At 31.1% G+C, this 20,972-nt stretch overlaps 1 protein-coding gene across 6 annotated transcripts in view; it reads right to left on the reverse strand.

Annotated features, from left to right (window-relative positions):
- The window catches only part of LOC107361236 (protein turtle), a 51,173-nt gene extending 30,269 nt beyond the window's left edge, over window positions 1-20,904 (reverse strand). For 5 of the 6 annotated variants that reach the window (XM_089266265.1, XM_025160630.2, XM_015928010.3 and 2 more), the window contains exons 1-7: window positions 19,873-20,903; window positions 19,401-19,551; window positions 18,551-18,738; window positions 7,256-7,371; window positions 5,687-6,128; window positions 4,780-5,064; window positions 212-327 (exon numbers count right to left, since the gene is read on the reverse strand). In XM_089266265.1, the coding sequence (XP_089122391.1) occupies window positions 212-327; window positions 4,780-5,064; window positions 5,687-6,128; window positions 7,256-7,371; window positions 18,551-18,738; window positions 19,401-19,551; window positions 19,873-19,939 (1,365 nt within the window). In that variant the 5' untranslated portion in view covers window positions 19,940-20,903. Of the gene's footprint in view, window positions 1-211; window positions 328-4,779; window positions 5,065-5,686; window positions 6,129-7,255; window positions 7,372-18,550; window positions 18,739-19,400; window positions 19,552-19,872 lie in introns of all 6 variants that reach the window. The other variant, XM_089266264.1, reaches the window with a different exon arrangement.
- Between the last annotated feature and the right edge of the window lie 68 nt (window positions 20,905-20,972).

Here is a 20,972-nt window from a genome sequence, read left to right on the forward strand (position 1 = left end):
TTTTATACAGTTTTGAAGCATTTGAATGTGCCAACGATTCAAGTTTGACACTTAAGATGTTTGGTGGTTCCTTTTATTGCATTCATTTGTAATTAGAAATTTTATTCTTTCCAAAGTTAATCTTGCAAAGGTGAGTATGGAGGGAATGAGATTAGTTTCAAATGATAATTGGGATTTGATGAGAGGAAAGTATAAAGTCAAAGGGATTTACCTTTCGCCAACTAATTGTTGGCTTGGGTTGACCAACTCCTTCACAAGGCATTTTAACTTCACTGTTTACTGATTGTTGATAAGCTTCCTTGGGTTTCAATGTGAATAATGGAGGTTCTGTAATGAAATGACCAAAAAGCAAAAGCATTAGATTATTATTGCGGTTTCATTGTAACCAAAGTTTGATTACATTTTGTTACGATCAGCAGTAAAGATTCAACATTCAAAGTTCAACTCAAAACAGAATGAAAGATTGTCCAAAAACAGAATCGATAGCATTTAATCGACTCAACTAGACATGGTTATCGATGGAAATTTAAATTCAAGTGAAGATCTATTCTGTTGCAACAACAAGAAAACTAAATTTGTAAAGAAACAAAATTATAAAATACATTTCCATATGATAATTGGCTTGTTGGATATCATGTAAATGCTGATGAATACATCAACAGATTTTAGACTGAGAAAGTTGGAAGAAAAGAAGAGAAAAGTTTTCTTTACCTTTTCTAGTTAACAAGAAAAAGTAACAAAAATAATGGTAATAATGATGAAGGTGATATTGTTGGAGCAAGATATTCATAAGTATAATCATTTGAATGACATGAGTTATCATTCACGCTCAACGAAACATTCAACTGTCAAACAAAATATCATGATTGGTAGAAGTATTTTTAGCACAATTCATGATATTCTGATAGTGCATTTTGTCATTAGTTTTGTGCAGATATACGAACAAAATTGTTCACATTTTAAATGAAACTTTTCGATTGAAACGAATTTTACACATGAAGAAATTCAATGCATTTTTCGGAGAAAATTTCGTCACTCGACCTTTAAAGTTCATAGGAACAAGGAAAATCCAAGATTTATCAACTGATTTGAAATTTGCAACGAAATTATTTTTAGTCAAAAAATCGAAAATTGAGTCGAACATTAGAAATCGAATATTGAGGGAAATTTGGACATTTTACTTCGAAATGCGATCCATTTTTTATAATGCTTTCAAATGAGATTGGGTTGCATATTTTGATAAACATATATGAAAAGTTTTCGTTGAAAGTTCGGAACATTACGCTTTGGATAAAATTACTTGTTCAACTATTGACAATTTTTTGATTCAATGCCAAGAATACATGTAATCAATATTGTTGAACCATGAGAGTGAATAATATTGTAAAAAGATAATGTAAATTCAAAATAGTTTTCGAATTAATTTTGTGTCAAATCGAGAAAAGGAAAGATGATTTATGAACACAACAAAGTATGCAAATCAATAGTTACAAATGCTAATAAACAATAAATTCAACGTAAGCTAATCAGAAGCCTAATTCCGTCTCAAGTAACTCAACACTCAACCATAATAAACATTAATCCATATTCAAAGTCAAGATCAACAACAAAACTTGAAACCATTTGTTGGTGAAATTAAGAGTAAAAACAAAATGACAAAAAAAGGAAACATTAAAATATATTTATCTAAGAATGAGTAATCCAAGGATCGATATTTGCATGATAATATCAAAAGAAAGGACAGAATCTAATCGAAATGTTTTTTTCTTCAAAAAATCAAAAGTATTAAATGCGATTTGAAAAGCTTTCCTCAAATCCATAATATTGAATAAGTGATTCTTTAATTTTGGCAACAGATCAAATTGTCCAAAATATTGCGAAAAAGCCTTTAATGGTCAATATCATGAACAGTTTTGAATAATGATATTTCAAGATAAACTCTGTTGACACTAAACGGTAATCAAATGATTTGAAAAATGGTCCAAAAACAGTTTTGCTCTCAATTTTTGTGCAACATTTTGATAAACTCCGAGAGCCTGGAGCAGTTTCTTATCCTCATCTTTCATTTACCTATCATCATCACCACATCATTTTTCCAGTTATTATCTAAGTTCTGTCTTGTTTATAATTTCCTGTTAACTCACTTTTTCCCTCTTTCATTATTACTATCTTTTGGGTTACTTTATTTTTCTTCACCCATTTTCATCATCATTATCTTTCAATGAATAAATTTCCATTCCCAGCATCATTCCCTTTCCATTCTTACAAATTCCCTGTCTTTCTGTTTCTTCTCTCTTTTTTTATCTAATGGATTTTGATCGATTATCATTTTAACATTTAATATCTTGGTTCGACCTCGTTTGGAATGAACCAAGAAATATCAGTTTGCGCTTGAGCATTCAAATTCTGGTTAACATCATTGAGCTTTTATTTTTAGCCTTTCACTTTCAACTTTCATCTTATTTCACATTTTTCATTATCAAACCAACATTGTTCAATTTTCAATGTTTAAACGATTTGATGATTAAAAACAAAAAGAAGCAAAAAGAGTGAACAAATGTAGTGATCAACGAAAATTAAACACAAATGAAAATAGCAAAGTAACTAAAAAAATTGTATTTTAAGAATTTTATCGTTGAAGTATGGTCAGTTTGAAAAGTTACAAATCTAACGATCGTAAACTGGGAAGCTTCCCCGTTTGAGATCTCACTTTGGGTTTATATTGAAGGTCTCGTCACGAGCCTTCTATTGCGATCGAATGTTTGAGAAAAACAAAAAGATTAAGAAGGAAAGGTTAATCCGGAAGGGTCAAGGAAAGATTGTTAATTCTGTTGCAGAAAAGATTATTTTGGGAGATCAATCCGAGAATAAAGGGTCAAGACAGCGAAAGCCAAAACAGAGAAGGTCTAAATATAATAGCAAAGGGCAAAATGAAGAAGCTAAATAATGAAACTGATTAAAGTAATTTTCTGAAAATTAAACACAATGCTTTGATTGTCATAAACTGAATTGGATCGAATATTTCATTTAGTTTGCATTCTTTTGATTTTTTCATTCAAATCTATATCAATCAAATTCTTTTCTCGATCATGGCTAATTACGAACTGATGTAATTCAAGAAAAGTGAAAATTTTTGCTTTACACAACAATAAGCGCATCAATATTTTTCGTGGGTTTGAATTCCTCTATTTTGCTTTCGATGTTTTGTCCTTCTCGGTTTTGAGCCAAACCCAATCTAAGAGCTCAAAATGATTGCTTATTCTGTTTATCATTAGGAGCTTGGATACCACAAAAAATGCCTTAGCACTCATCAAAAGATGAAAAGTCTTGAATGGCTTTTTGGTTAAAGACAAAGTTGACCCGAAAAAGTAAACTTTAATGAACGTTGATTACTAAGGTTAACTCAATTGGCAACCCAAAGTTGCCAATGAAATAAAGTATATATTTATATACAGAGGAAAGGCTTAAAGAGTTATAATGTTTCATGTTGCGAGTGATTCAAGTTACAGTTAAGGTTGCAATTTAATTACAATTTTACCCGTGATTTTATCCATTTTTTTCGTCTTCTTTCTTCTTTCCTTTTCTCTCTGTACACTTTGTCAATTGATTGGTCACAATCAAATTGAAGTGGATAATTATCCTGAGACTTGAAGACAACAGCAACAAGAAACTTGGAACAGCTTCAGTGAACATTAACTTATTGGCTTGATCACAACAAGGAAAAACTCAATTGATTGGAGAAGAAAAGAAGAATCGCGATTTTGCAGGAGAAGAAGAAAAAGAGGGAAAAATAAAAGAGTAATGGAATCAAGATATAATAATGAAAAAAAGAAGATAAAAGATGATGCTGATGAAGAAAAAGAAGCCAAAGCTGACGAAAAACACACAAAAAAGATTGTTGCTTCTAATTGAATTTTCAGTTTCCTTTTCCGTTTTTTCTTGTTCTCTTTTCTTATCATTTTTACACCAAATCTTTACTTTACCATTTGGGCAAAGAAAGAGTTAACTCAAGAAGGAAGTTCAACTGAATTTAGGCCAGAAAACATCATATTCATCAGTCTGTCTAATCTCGAGTCTTTATCTTGTTCAATGAGAAGAGCAAACTTCATTCCATGTTAAACTTTGCTTCGACTTTCAATCTCTTGATCAAGAATCAGAACGAAACATTTTTCATCTTTTCATGAATGGATAAAGTTTCAAAAATTAAATGATTAACTCATAATCAGTGTCGAATTTGTGAAAAAATTTATCACGAAAACTGAAATGAATTTACATATTTTTCGCTTCAACTTTTTTGAATAAAGTAAATTATCAATGAATATTGAGATGAAGTGATATATAAAAATTTGACTCCATGATTTAAAAGGGAATAAAGTTGCTCAAATATGTTATGAAATTTTCATCTTCAGAATATCTTACAATGTTCTGATTTTCAACTTCATAACGGAAATTGAATTTCCGAGTTTACTTTGTATTCAGAAAAAGTATAAAAAATATTGCTAAAATAACTAATAAAGGTTGAGTCTTTCAACATCAGATAAGTAGCGATAGAATCAAAGTTTCTGATTCCAATCACTTCCATCAATTATCGCCAAATAATGAAGAGACAAAAATTAATCGTTCGAAAGTTTCGATAAAAAATGCGTTTTCAAGAAAATTGAACTTCTTAATCTGGATCACAATTAAAGCTTTTTTCAAATTAACTTTGATTCGTTTTGAGCAATCATTTTCTGAGTTTCTTTCAACTTTCAATGTTGAACTTGAATGAACTTCTCTTACCTCGAACAAGAACTTCCATAACATTGGACGTTCCAGCTGTTCCATGAATGTTATAAGGTGTACAACGATAGCGACCCTGATGTTCATTGGTAACTCTTTGGAATAAAAGCGATCCATTGTTCAATGAGACAACACCGGGTAAATTGTTGGGTTCAAATGGACGTCGATCTTTGGTCCAAGTGATGAACTGAAAGGGAGGATTGGCTTGGACAAAACATCTAACTATACCAGAGAGGCCTAAAGGAAGGTATTGAATGGTTGGTGAATAGGTCACTCGAGCGGGATCTATATTGGTAAAGAAAGAAACACAAAAAAACGAGATTAGACGCAAATAGACATCAACATGGCCATTATCGGAGTAATCATTATTGAATGTAAAAAGTTTGCTCTTTTCATTGCCATTCTTGTTGCTCATTACTACCATTATCAGCGAGAAGAAAAGCAAGAAAAGAGCAAACTTTTATTCTCATGTTAAGCCATAGGTTTTGATTCAATTCTCAACGCTCATCATTATGAAGTAGAAAAGGAACCCAAAATAATAATAATGATGATGATTATCGGAAGTTAAATAAGAAATGATAAAAAAAGAGACTGAACAAGAGCAAAGGTATTTCCATTATTTTTTTGTGTCATCATTCATCCTTATTAATAATATGTGAAGAAATGATGGAGAAGAAGAAGCAAAAAAGGATTGTATGAGAGCAATGATAATAGATTCTGGAGGGAAGAAGAAAATCAGATATTCTGATAAACATTTTCTATTATTATTTTCATTATTATTATAGTGATTCTTTAATACTATTATCACATTTACATTTGCCATTGAATAAGTTTCTGCTCATCAAAAAGTGATCTTTCCACTTGTAATGTTCATTTGATTGGTAATAATGTTTGGTTCAATACTTACACTCGACGGTTAAATAGGCAAATGCAGTTTCAGGCGATCCAATACCGTTAAACACTTTACATGTGTATTGACCTGAATCTTCGGCTGAAGTTGGATTAATCAATAAAGTTCCATCACGCTTAATTATTGTCCTTGTATCCAACCAAGACAATTCACTAATATCAACATTGTTGTGAAACCATTGATAAGTTACATTGGAAGGTAAGGCTTTGGCTTCACAGGTAAATTCCGCCTTATCACCTTCTAATTTGGTTAAATTTCGAGGTGGCACAGTAATCACAGCGGATCCAGCGACAATTACTTTGGCCGTGGTCGTCACTGATCCTTCACGGTTCCTAGCCATGCATAAATAATCACCAATGTCACTTTGCTTTAAACTTGAGATTCGGAGTTCATTAGCTAATATTTCAATAGATGAGCTTGCTTCTAAAGGTGAATTGTCCTGCAATGAGAGAAACAGAAAAAGAGTAAATTTCAATTCTTTTTCAATTCAACTCTTTACAACATGTTTATCATGTTTATCCAGACAATCTGTTTTGTTTTTAATTTTGTTGACATTATTCGTTGATATTCAATGAAACAGTAACTACAGTAATCAGGTTAACTTGCAACATTTCCATTCAACTGAAATTCAATTTCGAAATTATTCAATTCATGAAACATTGACATTTCATTGTTGATATTAAAACTCTTGTAAAGCTTCGAAATTTTGGCTTAAGTTGAACGCATCAAAGCCAATTATGATGAATAAGAAGAAATCGAGTTTACTCAGTTTCGTCACAGGATCAACTAAAGCTCATGATTTAAACATTATGGATATAAAGTGTAAACAGTCAATTTAGATTTCCAACATTTTCCAAAAAATCTCATGCAAAACTCATTGATATCAATCGAAATTTCAAGGCTCTCAGATATTCTCACATTCAATTTCAAACTTGCCAATCAAGATTTCCTGAATAAGTTCAACAGTTGAATCGTCTCTAATCATGAAAAAATTAATCCTTGAATAATCGAGGAATTAGCGTGAAAAGGCTAAAAATAGAAGGATGAAAATCTGATAATTCAGTTTTACGATTTAATGAGCAGAATAACCTTTGTTGATTTAAAAAAAATGAATTTCTTTTGGAAATATCATGAAGAATATTTTACACTTGAATTGAAATGAAAAGCAAAAATAATTAAATTCAATTTCGAAGCTATTTTTAGTAAAATTTGGATAATCTTGAACTGAATAATCAACTTTGAATCTGAAATGGCGAGAATTGCAAAACTAAGAGATTTATCAAGTCAAGAGGGTTTCAGGTATGAAAAAATATAATTTATCTGAAAGCCTTAACCTTAAGTGGGTCAAGAAGAAGAAAAAAGATGCAAGAATAGAAGCATTAATGGAATATGAAAAAAGAGAATTTTCCAGGGTTTCGAAGATCATGAAGATAGAAAAAGGTTGACTAAGATGAAAGGAAATGTTGAGGAATATTTCAAGAGTAAATGTCATTGACATGGTAAAAGTGTAATGGTTGAGGTAGATTATGATATTAAAAGTGTGTAACCAGTAAAGGCTCAACTTACCTTATACCAGATAAGCGTTGGAGCAGGAGTTCCAGCAGCTTCACAGGGCAGTGATAAAAACTCACCAACCTTCACGTAAACCACATCAGGAGGTTTAACTTTGAAATGCGGTGGAGCTGTTCAGCAATCATGAGCCATTCATTGGGATTCATTATCGTCAAATTGCAGATGATAAAAGTGAAAGTAAAAACAATAAAAAAGGTAAAAATGAGTACAATTATGATAACAATAAAAGCGCATAATTACAGCATTACAACCATCTTCATCACAACCATTATCATGATAGTGTTTCCAGTTGAACATTATGATATCCACTTCAAGCAACATTGTAACCTTGAAGAAAATTTGTCCGTTTCAGCTTCAGAACTTTATTCAGATTCAGGGAAAATTGTGTTTAACAATTTGATGAAAATGCTCTTGCGAAATGTTTGGCTACAGTTTTAGTTGGAAATCGTGTTCAGTGTTTGATTCGTTTCATTCAATTGATTAAATACAATTTGAGGTAAAAAATATGATGAAAGACGAATGCGAAAAATAACATTTTACATGTTTAAAGCTTGTTATCTTGAAATGGAGCAAAGCATGAAACGAAAATGAAATCAATATGAAAAAACATGCAAAATTGGATATCATAATACAATTTTATGCAAATAAACTTTTCGATTGCAACATTTGCAAACAGTTGAAGGCAAATACAAGTACAAGTTGAGCCAAAAATACCAATATTGGAGCGAATGCGAATGAAAAGACTTTTGTTTTACACTTCGCTTAAAAACGCTTAAAAACAGCTTCAAAACGATTTCGAATGAAATTATTTAGAACCAAATCGTTTGACCTTATCTATTAGCTGCTGAAACTTTCGACGAAAACTTTGATCATTTTTTGGTTCATTTTTAAAGTGAAATCAATTAAATGACGATTCTTTACATTCTTTCAATTCGATTCAAAGATTGTGATTCAATGTTTAATATCAGCAAATCTTTATCTGAAGATACAATTGCTCTTCTTTAATGGATACTTGAAATTAAACCCAAAAGTTGCATAAAAATTGTTATCCTGTTTTACATTTTACTTTGTATTATTTTTGCATAAGTTAACATTTAAACCCAAAAATGTCTACATTGAGATGAAATTACGACCCAAAAAAGTAACTCTAAATGTTTAAAACTAATGGTTAAACTTTTTTACTTGAAATGGTTACCTGTTTCAAGGCAAGTTTCAATTGTTAACATTTTATTTGGTTAAGTTTTCCTAATGAAAATGCCATTGTATTATTGTATTATTATATTTATAATAAGTAAATACAATGATCAAAACTAGATAGATTTGAATAAAGTTAGACAAAATATTTATGAGCATAATAAATTAACATTCATTTGATGCAAAACTGTTTCCCAACTTAAGGCTTACAATCGTTTTCGATCTATTTTTGTACTCGAAAATGTTGAACCGTTCATCCTTATTAGCCATTTGTTTCAACCTTTCACAACCTTTGTACTCTCTTCTGGTAACAGCCTTTCAAACAATATTTTGTTTCCAATTTTAAGTTAATATTTTTCACTCCCAGCCATTCACAGGTTCACATTATTGTTGGGAGTTACAGTTGTTACAAGATAAAAACTATCGATCCAAGACTTTATCATGTTGCGAAATTTCAATGGCAAATTTGAAACAATTTGTCAATCAATTAACAATCGAATTTGAGATTTTTAGAAATTTCATCAAAATTTCAATTGATGAGGAGCAACTTCAACATGATTCAATATTTGAATTATAGTTTTTTGTCCTTTGCTATGAAAAAAGTTCATGTTTGAATATTGGTTTCATTTAATGTATCATTTTTGCTCATCTAATAACAATGCAAAGGACATTTTCATATCTTTCAACTGCCAGTAACATTTAAATTGAGTAAAAAAGGAATCGACAGAGTTTTTCATTGACTAAATTGTATGCTTAAAACTAAATATAACTTGACATTTTCTCACTATTCATCATATTCAATGATATTATTAGAGAAGCTTAGATAATTTGATATAAAAATACAAAGCAATTGCAACTGCCAATGAAAAGATATTTTGTCCAATCCAATAATCAAAAGGATTCTCGGCGATAACTGTCAACTTTTCAGATTCACAGATCAACAAATCCAATCAAATCAACTCATAAATAAGACATATTGTATTATTTATCATTTATTGATTGGCAAAAGAATCAATCAAACAAAGTCGCAAATTTACAAGAAAATGAATGTTACCGAATGAATTCCTACGCAAAAATCGTAAAAATAACGAGCAAAAAAGTTACAAATAGGAAAAAATTGAAGCACGAACATTTCAAGTTGATGGGATGAGTGGACGAAAAGATTTTGCTTCAAATCAACTTTTCTGTGTTTTCTGTGAAATCGAGACTCAATAATAATCTGATGCTCCACATTTTGGCCAGCGATCGTCTGACCTATTAGCTCAGCATTCAGTACCTCAATGCGATTGTTGAATCAAAATCTTTAAAGAAATTTCTGAATGAAAATTTAAACATTTCTCAGCATTCAACTTTGAACTGTAAACTCGTCATTTTCATTGTGTGCTTTCGTTGTTACTTTGAATTAAAATTGAGATGAAAATGTTGTTTAAAAATTGATTTGTTTCTTCTTTTAAATTGAAACTTTTCCTTTTTTCATGTAACATTAGAATCTGAATTAAAATGGAATCATTTTCATTGAAAAACTTTTCATTTTCAGAATTTATTAGTCTGAACTTGTTCAAAGAGTGAGAATGAAAATCTGAGAAATGTACAGAAAATAAAAAAGCAGATGAAAAGGTGAACCAAAGAGTAAAATGAAAAAGTTTCAAAAAACTCATTGGTATTATTAAGGTGTTATTAGCAGAGAATCTTGAACAAATTTTATTCCCTCAATTGAATCTTTTTTTCTTCAGTTCAATCTTTTTCTTTATCTGGTTTCATCATTTCAACATTACAATGAAAGTATAAAAGTGAACCTTTTCGAAGAAAAAGGTACAAAAAGAAAACAAAATTTTGGTGCAAAAAAAAAGGTGTTCAGTGAATCGAGAAAAAAGCGTAATTGTCAATTCATAATATTAACAAGCAAAAGGTAAAAGAAAGTTGGAGAAAAATGTTGCCAGAATTGATAATTATGTTGAGAAGGAGAAGAAAAAATTCATTTTGTTTTCTCATTGCTTGATGTTTGAAACAATTTATTAAAAAATTGTATTAAAATGTGAAAATTAACATTTGCTTCATTTATATTTTTCAGCTTCTTCCAAGTTCACAAAATGCATTTCATGAAAAATAAGAAGTGAAAAAAGCCTCCAAGCAACTTTGCCACTATTATCTGCTAAACATTTATCATGCATTTGCTTTGAAATGTTTAGAAATATTCTGAAAGCATGAGAAGTAAACGAAAAAATTGATGCGGTCAAGACATTATCATCATCATTACTGTGACAAAGTTGTCTGAAAAGGCCATTTTAATGATCGTTCAGTTTAATACAATAATGACTTACAATTTTTTATTTGAAAAAGCATTCAAAACTGAATGTTTCTGAGATTGAGTAAAGATCAAAGATTTCATTCTGAGAAAATTCAGATTTCTATTTAAAATTGAATTTCAACATTTTCATTCTCAGCGATTTACTCTTATTTTGTTCAACTTCATCGCAAACATGCAAATGCGTTTAAACACAATGCTCAAAATTTCAATTTTAGTCAACATCTTTTATCCGGGAAAATCTGAAATCTTCAATATCAACATTTCAAAGTCCAAAGTCATTGTTTTGTATTAATTCACAAAACGCGATTCAATGATATTCCTTGATATTCAAATGAATTTATCTAATGGAACTTAAGAAATGTATCATTTATCAATAGCTGAAATAAAAAGGAAACTCAGGAAACGTCGTAAGGAACATTGAAGTACTTTAAGAGTCGAATTATTATTAATATCAAAGCATTCTTTTGAATACACAATTCGAATAGACAAAATTTTTCAAGATTGTTCAGGGAAATGACATTCCATCAATTGTATCATTGCAACTTTATCATTTTGAATAACACTTTTGGACCGAAGAATCAGCCCTTTATTATCTAACATTATAAACAATTTTTCTCGCAATTATCTTCACTGAATAAAAAAAGTGAAGAAAAATCATCTTCAACTATAATAATGTCATACTTTTAATAAATGGAAGCGAAGAGTAAATTGCAAGTTGAAAATTGCAGATTGACGCCCAAGGGTATTTACAGGTGAATAAGAAGCTTGAGAAATGAGTCTTTTCATCCATCTTCATGGTTTGGATTGAGAGGAAAAAATGATCTAAATTAACAAGGAAAATGCAAGTCAACAAACCAAGTTGAGGAATAAATCAACAGTAAATAATAAATAAACCCAAAGACTGTAATCTCACCTAGACTAGCAAATTAAGCTCAAAATCAATAATCGAACGAACACTTCATTGACCGTTTTCATGAATCAACTCGCTTCTCGACTTTTCAACTTTTCTGCAATTCGATTGCGATTTATTTGGTTCTAATAAGCCTTGATCAAGAGACGCTCAAAATGAAAGTAAAAGGCATTTTGCATTATTATTGTGCTCACATTGAGCTGAATTGAAGCTTCCATGAGAAGCTAAAAAATCAGTTCTGCTAATGATGAATAAGATGACCATTGACGAGAAGCATTATGGTCATTATTATTGATGAAGGAGAAGTTGAAGTACATTAGAACTGTGAAAAATGAAGGGAACAAGAAGAAAAGGAAAAACAACAAACGCATTCATTGTGATGACATTTTTTTCCACTTTTATCATGTTTTTGCTGCTCTTGTTATTGCTTTTATTTCCAATGTTAGTTTAATGTTATGTCGAAGGCTAATCGACAATCGATACACAAAACATGTCCACAATAACAAAAGCATCCGAGTCTTTATTTTTAGACCATTTTGGGCTCTTCTATTTTCATCTTATGAGAGAGAAAAGATACTCATTTTGGACTGATTCTAATGGAGATGCTATGTAAACGGAAGTTTCCTTACCTCTTCATTGGCCTTTCTTAAGTGTACAGCCATTTTGAGCAGCAAAAAAATGACCCAAAACTTGGCAAATTTGGGCAAAACTTTCTCCTCCAAATTGAGCCCATTTCAGAAAGAGAAGGAAAAATTTCTGTTCAATGTTATTCAGATTTTGCCTACTTTTTTGTTTCCTAAGACTATTAATCAACTGTCAAATGGAGATCAGTTTTTTTGCTTCAAGAAAACAGTGAGAAGCAAAATGAACAAAATTTTTACTCCATTCTGTACTTAATGATTGTAAAAATGAAAATATAGCCATCAAGACAATTCAGCAACTCATGAGAGTAGAAATTGAATAAATGATTAGTGATGAAAATTAGTGAAACCTTTGGCCATTCATCTTGATGCATTTTCCGATTAACAAATGAACAAAATTATTGCAAGGAAAACCTTATTTTGATCTCAATAAGCATTTCATTTTGCGTGAAAAACTTTCATTATGATTTCATGAGCAATTTACCTTTGACCAGGTTGATGATTAGTTGATGAAAAGAGTGGATAATTTGATTGGCAGAACAAAGTAAAGAATGAAAATATTTCCAAATCAACATTGACCATAATTGGCAAGAGTTGCAGTTTAATCGCTTGATTCACATCCATTATCGAAGGTGAATAATTAAAGGTAAAAGGTGAGGAAAGGTTCAAGCTTTTTACATTTGTTAATCAAGGTGTTGCCGAGATAAACAAACAAGTTTAATCTGGGAACAAAAAGAGTGTGATTTGAAACAAGCAAAAATTGTAGGAAAAAAGAGGTTCAACATTTGACTATTGTAATTAACTGATTCACATAAAAAGTATGATAATCATTAACATTGAAACTCCATGTTTCACCATCTCATTAACCACTCAACACGCTATAAAAAGTTTAAGCAAAAGACTAACAGATCACACGCAGGTAACAAAGCAAGACGAAGAGCCATCAAACAAGTTAACAACAAGATAGGAAAAGATGAGGCAAAGTTAAAAGGCGAAAGTAGTTGACTCTGACCCTGCTCTCAATGGGCATAAGGTTCCTCGACCCTCAACCCAAAAGAGGCTTGAGGACCAGTCACGCTAGATTCATTCACAGACCACATTGGCTTCACCCGCCCTTGTCAATATGAATCAACATTGAGATAACCTTGGTAACCATCATCATGAAACTCTTCAAGATGAAGTCTATTAAACAGGAAAAGTAAGCAAGAAAAGGGAAACGTCAAAATGGCTTGAAATAGGTTTAACCCTGAAACCTCAAGTTGAACATGAAGATGAGAAAAAAGTAGAAGAAGAAGAAGGAAGACAAAAGAGGAAAAAAATGAGGTAAAATGAGATGAAAATTTTGAGAGAAAAAGTAATAAAACAAAATTCTTTTTTTTTCTCTTCTTCTTATTTATTCCATTCTCCATCCATTTTATAATATATCTCTAGCTATTTACTCTTGTTAATGGCTTGGGCTAAGCTCAACTCGGCTTACAACGTGAGCGTCCATCACACACTAACTTTCATTTTATGACCACACAGAGTAAATGCTTCTATTGATCAACATTTTTTACCTCTGCTTGATGCTCTGGTCACTCTGGTTTGACCACTTTAACAACTCTGATAACCTCAACTTTTTCCCATGACCAATTTAATTGGTAATCATTTTGATCACTTAAAATCAAGAGCAAATCAACTTTCATATGAAGGTGAAAAATATTTCAAAATTTGGTTCAATTTTAGTTCAAAGTGAATGTTCAATTGTATCATGATATGATTAAATGATTATTTTCTCGTCAACTTGATCGCACAATTTCAAATGAAAGATAATCTTGAAACTTGAACTATTTAAGGTAACATTATTACCGGTCAAATGAGGAGACATTAATCAGCAAATGGGTCAGAAAGACACAAGAGTCGAGAATCATTATCTGATTGGATTCATTATTCATGAGGAATAGCAAGTAAGATTATAAATGATTGAAATGATGCAAATGATCAAAGCAGATACTGATAAAAGTTTCATTTCAATTGATTAATAAATTTTTAGACAACGAACTCATCGACTGGGAAAACTTGCAAATTGAATGCAAATAAAATTTCAACTCTTGAATTGCCGTAATCATCAACTTTTCCTGATTAATATTTAATCGTTAACTCAATCATGTCAATTTCAATCTCTTTCCTGATGTCATTTCATTCAATCTAAAACTCAATTTATTTTTGCCATTTTGTGTTTCATAAAGTTAATCATTTTTTTTGTACTTTGCTTGTTCAATAATTCAGTTTAATAAACTCTGATAAGCCATCGGTTCAATAGCAACAAACTGAAACTGAAAGAGTTAACTAATAACATCATTTTGGCGTGGCTGTAGTTGGAGACAAAAAACGCTCAATTTTTTGCATCGAATGGCTGAAAGTACAAAAGATGAACAATTAACATAAACTTTTCTTCATTATCATAAGTGAAACACAATTCTTTGACACATGAGAAGATTGTTCTTGCATGTAAGAAAAGGGCAGAATCTGAAGTATCAGTTTAGTTTAAAGTTTTTCCAATGAACGAGATGAGTTGAAATTTTTATGATTGTAATCAAACTTTGATTGGATAAAATTTTGAATGGCAATTTGATGGCAATCAGTGAAACCTTTTTGCACCTTATTTTGCATTTTGAGGGAAAACTGTGAAAATCAAATCAACTGTAAAACAGTTCAACGGTAATCTCTGATGGCTCTGAATCACAGGAGCCATTTCAATTCACTGAATCAAAATGGATATTCATTGATGCCTAACAATTTTGAAATGAATTTTTCTTCTTCCAAAGCTTTCAGGTTGTGAAATTTAAATTAAAGTTCAAATGTCAAATTGTGTAATTGAGAAGGTTGATGAAAATTCAAGATTAACCCAATGGTCAAAATTGAAAACAGAAGCAGAAACAAAACGAAACTGAAAAAGGCTAATTATCTAGTTTGACTATTTTCATCAAAATTATAGACTAATTCATGGACATTTGCATGAGCAAATCATTTCAATTGCGCACAATTCAAGTGTCAACGAACAGTGTCAAGAGTTTCGTTTTTTGGTTTATCGCTACAATTTTATAGTCGATTGTTGAACCACTTTGACTTGGTTTTGCAAATTGATTAATATTGTTGGTTAATGTCACCATGAGTTGGAAATTGAATATTCTGGCAAGAAATTCGCTAATAAACTAGGAATAAACAGGAAGAAGGTGAAATCCAGATGAAAGTCAAGATTGAAAAGCTGATGAGAAGAGAGATGAAAGTCAGGAAAAGGCAAGTGAATAAGCAAGTCACCAGTAAAGAGAAGTGATAATTTTATCGATTTTATCCTGAATAAACGAATGAGGCGAAACTGGATCCATGTGAAATGAATGAAACTAATCTGGTAATGAAAAAAGATAATTTTAAGAAGCATGGGAAGGCGGGAAAGTTTAACTCAAAAGGTTGGTAAAGAAGTTTAAAGTGAAATCTTTTTTGCTCATTTAATCCTAAATTGTTAAGAAGCAAAAATTCATTTCATGATTCTTTGAATAACATTCTTACAAATGATAATTGCAACGAGTTTGCATGCAGTCGACTCTTTCTTATATCCTGTTGAAACTGAATCAAAATTGATAATTGTTGCCACTTTAAAGTGGAATGAAACTGACCACTTAGGATGAGTTTACGATTAAAGCTTTAAGCAAACATAAAAAACGACAAAAGCTGAAAGGTAAGATTTTTCTTGTTCCTCATGAAGAGAACCAGTTGGAATAATAATTGTTTGAATAATTTTCTTCTCACTGAACATGAGTTTAGGTTTCACTTCAAGGCAAAGTTTACCTGAGCTGTTGCTACTAATTTTAAAATCAAATTATGTTCGTTGGAAAAAGAAGAAGAAGAAAAAATCAAAGTCATGATGATGGTAAAAAGATGACCAGAAACCATGAACCAGGGTAAATGTGACTAGGGTTAACATTAAGAGTTTATGAAGAGAGAAGAAAAAAATGTAAGATGATTCGATATTGAATGTCGGATGGTGATGAGAAAATCGATAATAGCCAGGGGAAGAAGAATGGATGCAGAAAAAAAGGAGTGAATTATAATGGAAGAAAGGAAAGGTAGACAGAGACGAAGACTGTTGTCTTTGTAAAAGGAACAACTTTTCTCATCTTTCCTCATCTTCTTTCATCTTCATTATCATCATCACCATCTATTTATCCTTAAATGGAAGGGAAAAAAGTCTAAAGTTTGTGTTACTAGAAATAGATGCTCAACTCTGTGCAAGACAAAAGGTAATAATGTTTGAAAATGTTTACTTGCAAATGATATTCAAGATGAGATTAGATGAAATTGTGAAAAGTAGATAAAGCAGAGTCATGAACACTGATTAATTACAGAGATGAAAAGTGCTATTGTTTCAACTCGATTGGTAAAATGTTCAGTTCGATCGAGATTCTATCAAGATTTTGAATTCATGTTCAATGATTGAAACATGATGATGAAAATGATTGTTTTGATGATTATTCATTTTTTTGTAATCTTTGCACAATTGGTTTCAAGATTTACATTTGCAGTTGGTTTTGGGTTCAAATTTGACCAGAATTTTGGTTTAGTAACTTTGGAATATTTTTCATCTTCTTTTTTTTCTCTTCAAGATAATCTCAGTTTCAATTTTCTGATATTAAGAATTTAGAAAAAAAGAACAAATTGAAAGCTTTGGAATTATTAAGGCTTAAACTGGCAGCGATTTGACTCTCAAGTATTTTGAAATTATCTGAATACCGAGTTGATGTGAAGAGAAAAAATTGACATTGATTAATATTCTCATGTTAATTTGATAAATAAATAAAAGGATGAAGAATATTTTACATGGAGAAAAGTGTCATGGAAATTTTGGAATGACTTTACTCATCAATATCTTCAATATCAACAGCAATATCATCATGATAGTGGCAAAGTCTATTAACGTATATTGACTCTAGTATTCAATGTCTTTTATGGTGAAAAGAGTTTAAAAATTGATGTAAAATTTTTTCTTGTAATACTAATGAAATTGCAAATGAGATGAATTTTTACCTTTTTTACTCCAATTATCAATTTTGAGGTTCAATTTTTTCCCTAATCAATATTCATTTTCAGAATCAGTTTTGTTTTGGGTTTAGAACTACATTTTTGACAAGTTGCAAGGTTTAGGTTTAGACTTGTTTTGCATGCTTTGCTTACATTGAAAATCAAATGTAAAGACACTAAAAGTAGGTAAATATTAGTACAATAATAACAGGTTGATGGAGAAAGATAGTGTCATGGTTACCAGAATGAGTGAGTGAATCATGTAAAGAAGAAGAGTTAAGATGAAAAGTGAAAGGATAAAATTCTGGTTTTCCTTTCAAAGGCAATACAGGAAAGAACATGAAATCACCCAAAACAAGTTTCATTTTCACAACTTGATTATCATTATTAAACTTAGAGATTGCTTTTTTCAGATTTTATCATTTGTATTGTTCAATCATCATTGAAGATTGGAATGATGATGGAAGATGGAGAAAGAGGAAAAACAGAGTCGTGAAGAAAGTCAGATTATTCATTTTAGTCTCTATTAGTTGCCATTATTTATCGTTATTTATCATCATCATCATTCTTCATCTTTTGCCCACAGGAGAGAATCAGTCACGATTGATCTTCTCACTGAATCTCTATCATCTTAGTTTTTCTGGTTAAATACCAATGGACTCTTTCCTCTCTCTTTCTCTCTTCACTTTCACTGAACAATTCAGTCTACCCTTCAGGATAAGCTGAAAGTGCGCAGCTTCAGTTATAAAATATTTGCAAAAACACGTTCATTTTGCCGGCTTCATGAAGAAGGATAAGAATGTGATAAACATTTAATGACCAGAAAAGAGGCTCATGATGAACCTGAATAACAATAATAACTTATTGTTATTCAATAAGAATTAAGAAACTAACTGACCCATGGTCAAGTTGAATGTTAATCCCTTTTTGTCAATTTACAGTTGATCGATGTGATATAATCAATGTGATTGATTGATCGTTTCTCGTTATTTCTTGTTTCACTTCTGTAATCATTATTTTGTTTCAAAATGATAATAACGTTCAAATGTAATGATAAGGTTTTTTTGATGATGATCATGTTGATGATGGTGTTTGGTTGATCATTTTCATCTTGATTATGATGCTCTTGATCATTATGAACAATGTGTAATTAAAAGATGAATGAAAAATGAATTTACCATGAACATCAAGATGAACCCAAGAACCATTCTTGGGTAAGGTTGGGGGTCGATTGAGGAAGAATACTTTACACTCATACCAGCCTTGGTCTTCTTCATTAACTTTAGTTAAATTGAGCGATGCTTGACCGGAAAGGGAAGCTCTACCTTCATAACCAGTTCCAGTGTGAGGAGGATAACCATCATACCTTGAAAAGATTAACATGGAAAAAAGGTGAAAATTAGTAAAAAGTAGAGTTAATGAAAAGAGGGCAATTTTATCTTCACATGTAAAGATGATAATCAATAAAATATTGAATAATTTAGGGCAATTAGAGTATGCATTATGTATTAACGTTTTTTTAAACGTATACATTGTTAATAGGAATCAAGCAAAATGATATTGATTTTTCTTCTGCTTCACTTCTTTCTGGTTTTTTCAATGGTAAACATTTATAACTCTAGATTAGATCAGCTTTGGATTTGGGTACAACCATATCAATTATTAAGCATTGAAGATGGTCAAATGTTTGATGGAAAATGTCCGATAAAAATTGTTAAGGTTTGGTAAAAGTGAAGGCAAATCAATGAGTAAACCATTAATGTGTTGTCCCGTTGTTTTTCAATGTAAATCATGCATTATACATTTTGATAAAACAGCTATCCAAGGTCTAAATCAGTGTACAATAGCGATAGCTAAAAGGGACATCAAACAATGAACCATTATTTACAATGCTTAACGGAAATGGTTGGCATCCAAATCAAATAATGTCGACTAAATACACGTAAATCCAGAGAGAGAGAGAGAGGAGAGCAAGAAGAGCAGGAAAGAAGATAAAATTGCGTCTTTCCCATTGTCCACAATTGTTACCAGATATAAATTGGAAGGTCAATTCCTAATTTTTGCCATTGGATAACATATGAAACGGGTATTCCTTCTGGATAATCGAAGGCACAGTTTAAAATCACATTTTCACCGACATTGGCGGTTACTCGCTCAGGCTCAGGTTGGCTTGTGGATCCTTTCAATTTTTAAATGAAACATGAAAAGAAAAAGAAAAGGCAAAAATTAATAACTGACTGTTTATTCAACATTTGCTGCATTGGCAAATCTCTAGTCTGGCAAGTTGTCTGGAAAAAAGGCGACAAAAAGTGTTAGATAAGGATTGTCATAAGTTCAATCAAATCCAACCATTGTCTAGACAATTATTGAAATGATGACCCATTGGCTGGTAATGGTAAAGCTTTATCTGGTTTTATCTTTTCTATTTTTGGTTTGCCAACCCGATTTAGTAATGAGAAAGTCTTTTTTCCCCCATTAAATTGCAAATGATTAAACTCACCTGTTTTTTCAGGAAAAATGAAGTAGACAATAATTAAAGTAATCCAATGGGTAAAGGGTTTTATCATAATGGTGGTTGATGTTTGTAAAACCTTTGTATCATGTATCTTTCTTTTTTTGGTGTGTTATATGATATTTGTGCTTTAATTTTACACAAATATTAAACACCTGAACCAAAATCAATTCACTAGATTAAAATTAAATTGTCGATCCATTATATGTATATGGTTTGGCTTTTATTTGTAAATAAACAAACTGCTTCTTTATTTTCCCAAGCCGCAAATCAATTTTTCAATTATTCCATCAGTGAAAGAGCATTGATGAACGGTTAAACATGGAACAGTTGTTGAGATTAATTTTTGTCTAACCAGGTTTACACAGTTATTTTTGAGGCTACATAATCAAAGTGTTTTATCCGTTTTGTAAGGTAAATGAATTTGGTTGAAAATAAACACACAAACACTGAAGTACACAAGTATCACTGATGTTGATAATTAACATCCGTTGGTTGAGTTTAATTGACTGAAAGAGAGATCATATTGTTGTTAAATGTGAAGATTGATCTAGAAAATAATGAAAATGATGAGATTCGTGGGATAAAACCATTTGAAATGTAAAATTGGCCATAAGAATACTCATCAACAGCTTCCATTGAGGAGATGGCGATGAAAAATAAAACTTCACAAAATGATCATGATGATGAGGATGAGGATGAAGATGATATTTTTTGATGTTGATGTAAATGTTGAGAGCAAGGATGAGGATGAAAATGAGAGAAAGAGAGAGAAAGAGAGAGAGAGAGAGAGAGAGAAGAGGAAAGAAACTGGTAAACGAAAGTGAGAAGTACAGTTGAAAGAAGACGATGGAAGAAAGATAAACTTGCTTCTCTTTCTATTTCTCTTCACTTCGTCTCAAATGAAAATAAACTCATTGAGACTGACTATTTTCACTCTCACTTTTTCCCTTTCTATTTACCTTTCCATCATCATGACCATCATCACAACAATCATCCAAACTCATCTTCAGCTCACCTCTTTCATTTGACCCTTCAATGGTTCATCTTTTGGTGGGAAAAATATAAAGCGTTTGCAGTGCCATCAC

The sequence above is a fragment of the Tetranychus urticae genome, chromosome 1 (genome assembly GCF_039701765.1).
Source record: "Tetranychus urticae isolate SD_2017Ah chromosome 1, NJAU_TeUrti_SD_1.0, whole genome shotgun sequence".
NCBI classification, from domain to species: Eukaryota; Metazoa; Arthropoda; class Arachnida; order Trombidiformes; family Tetranychidae; genus Tetranychus; species Tetranychus urticae.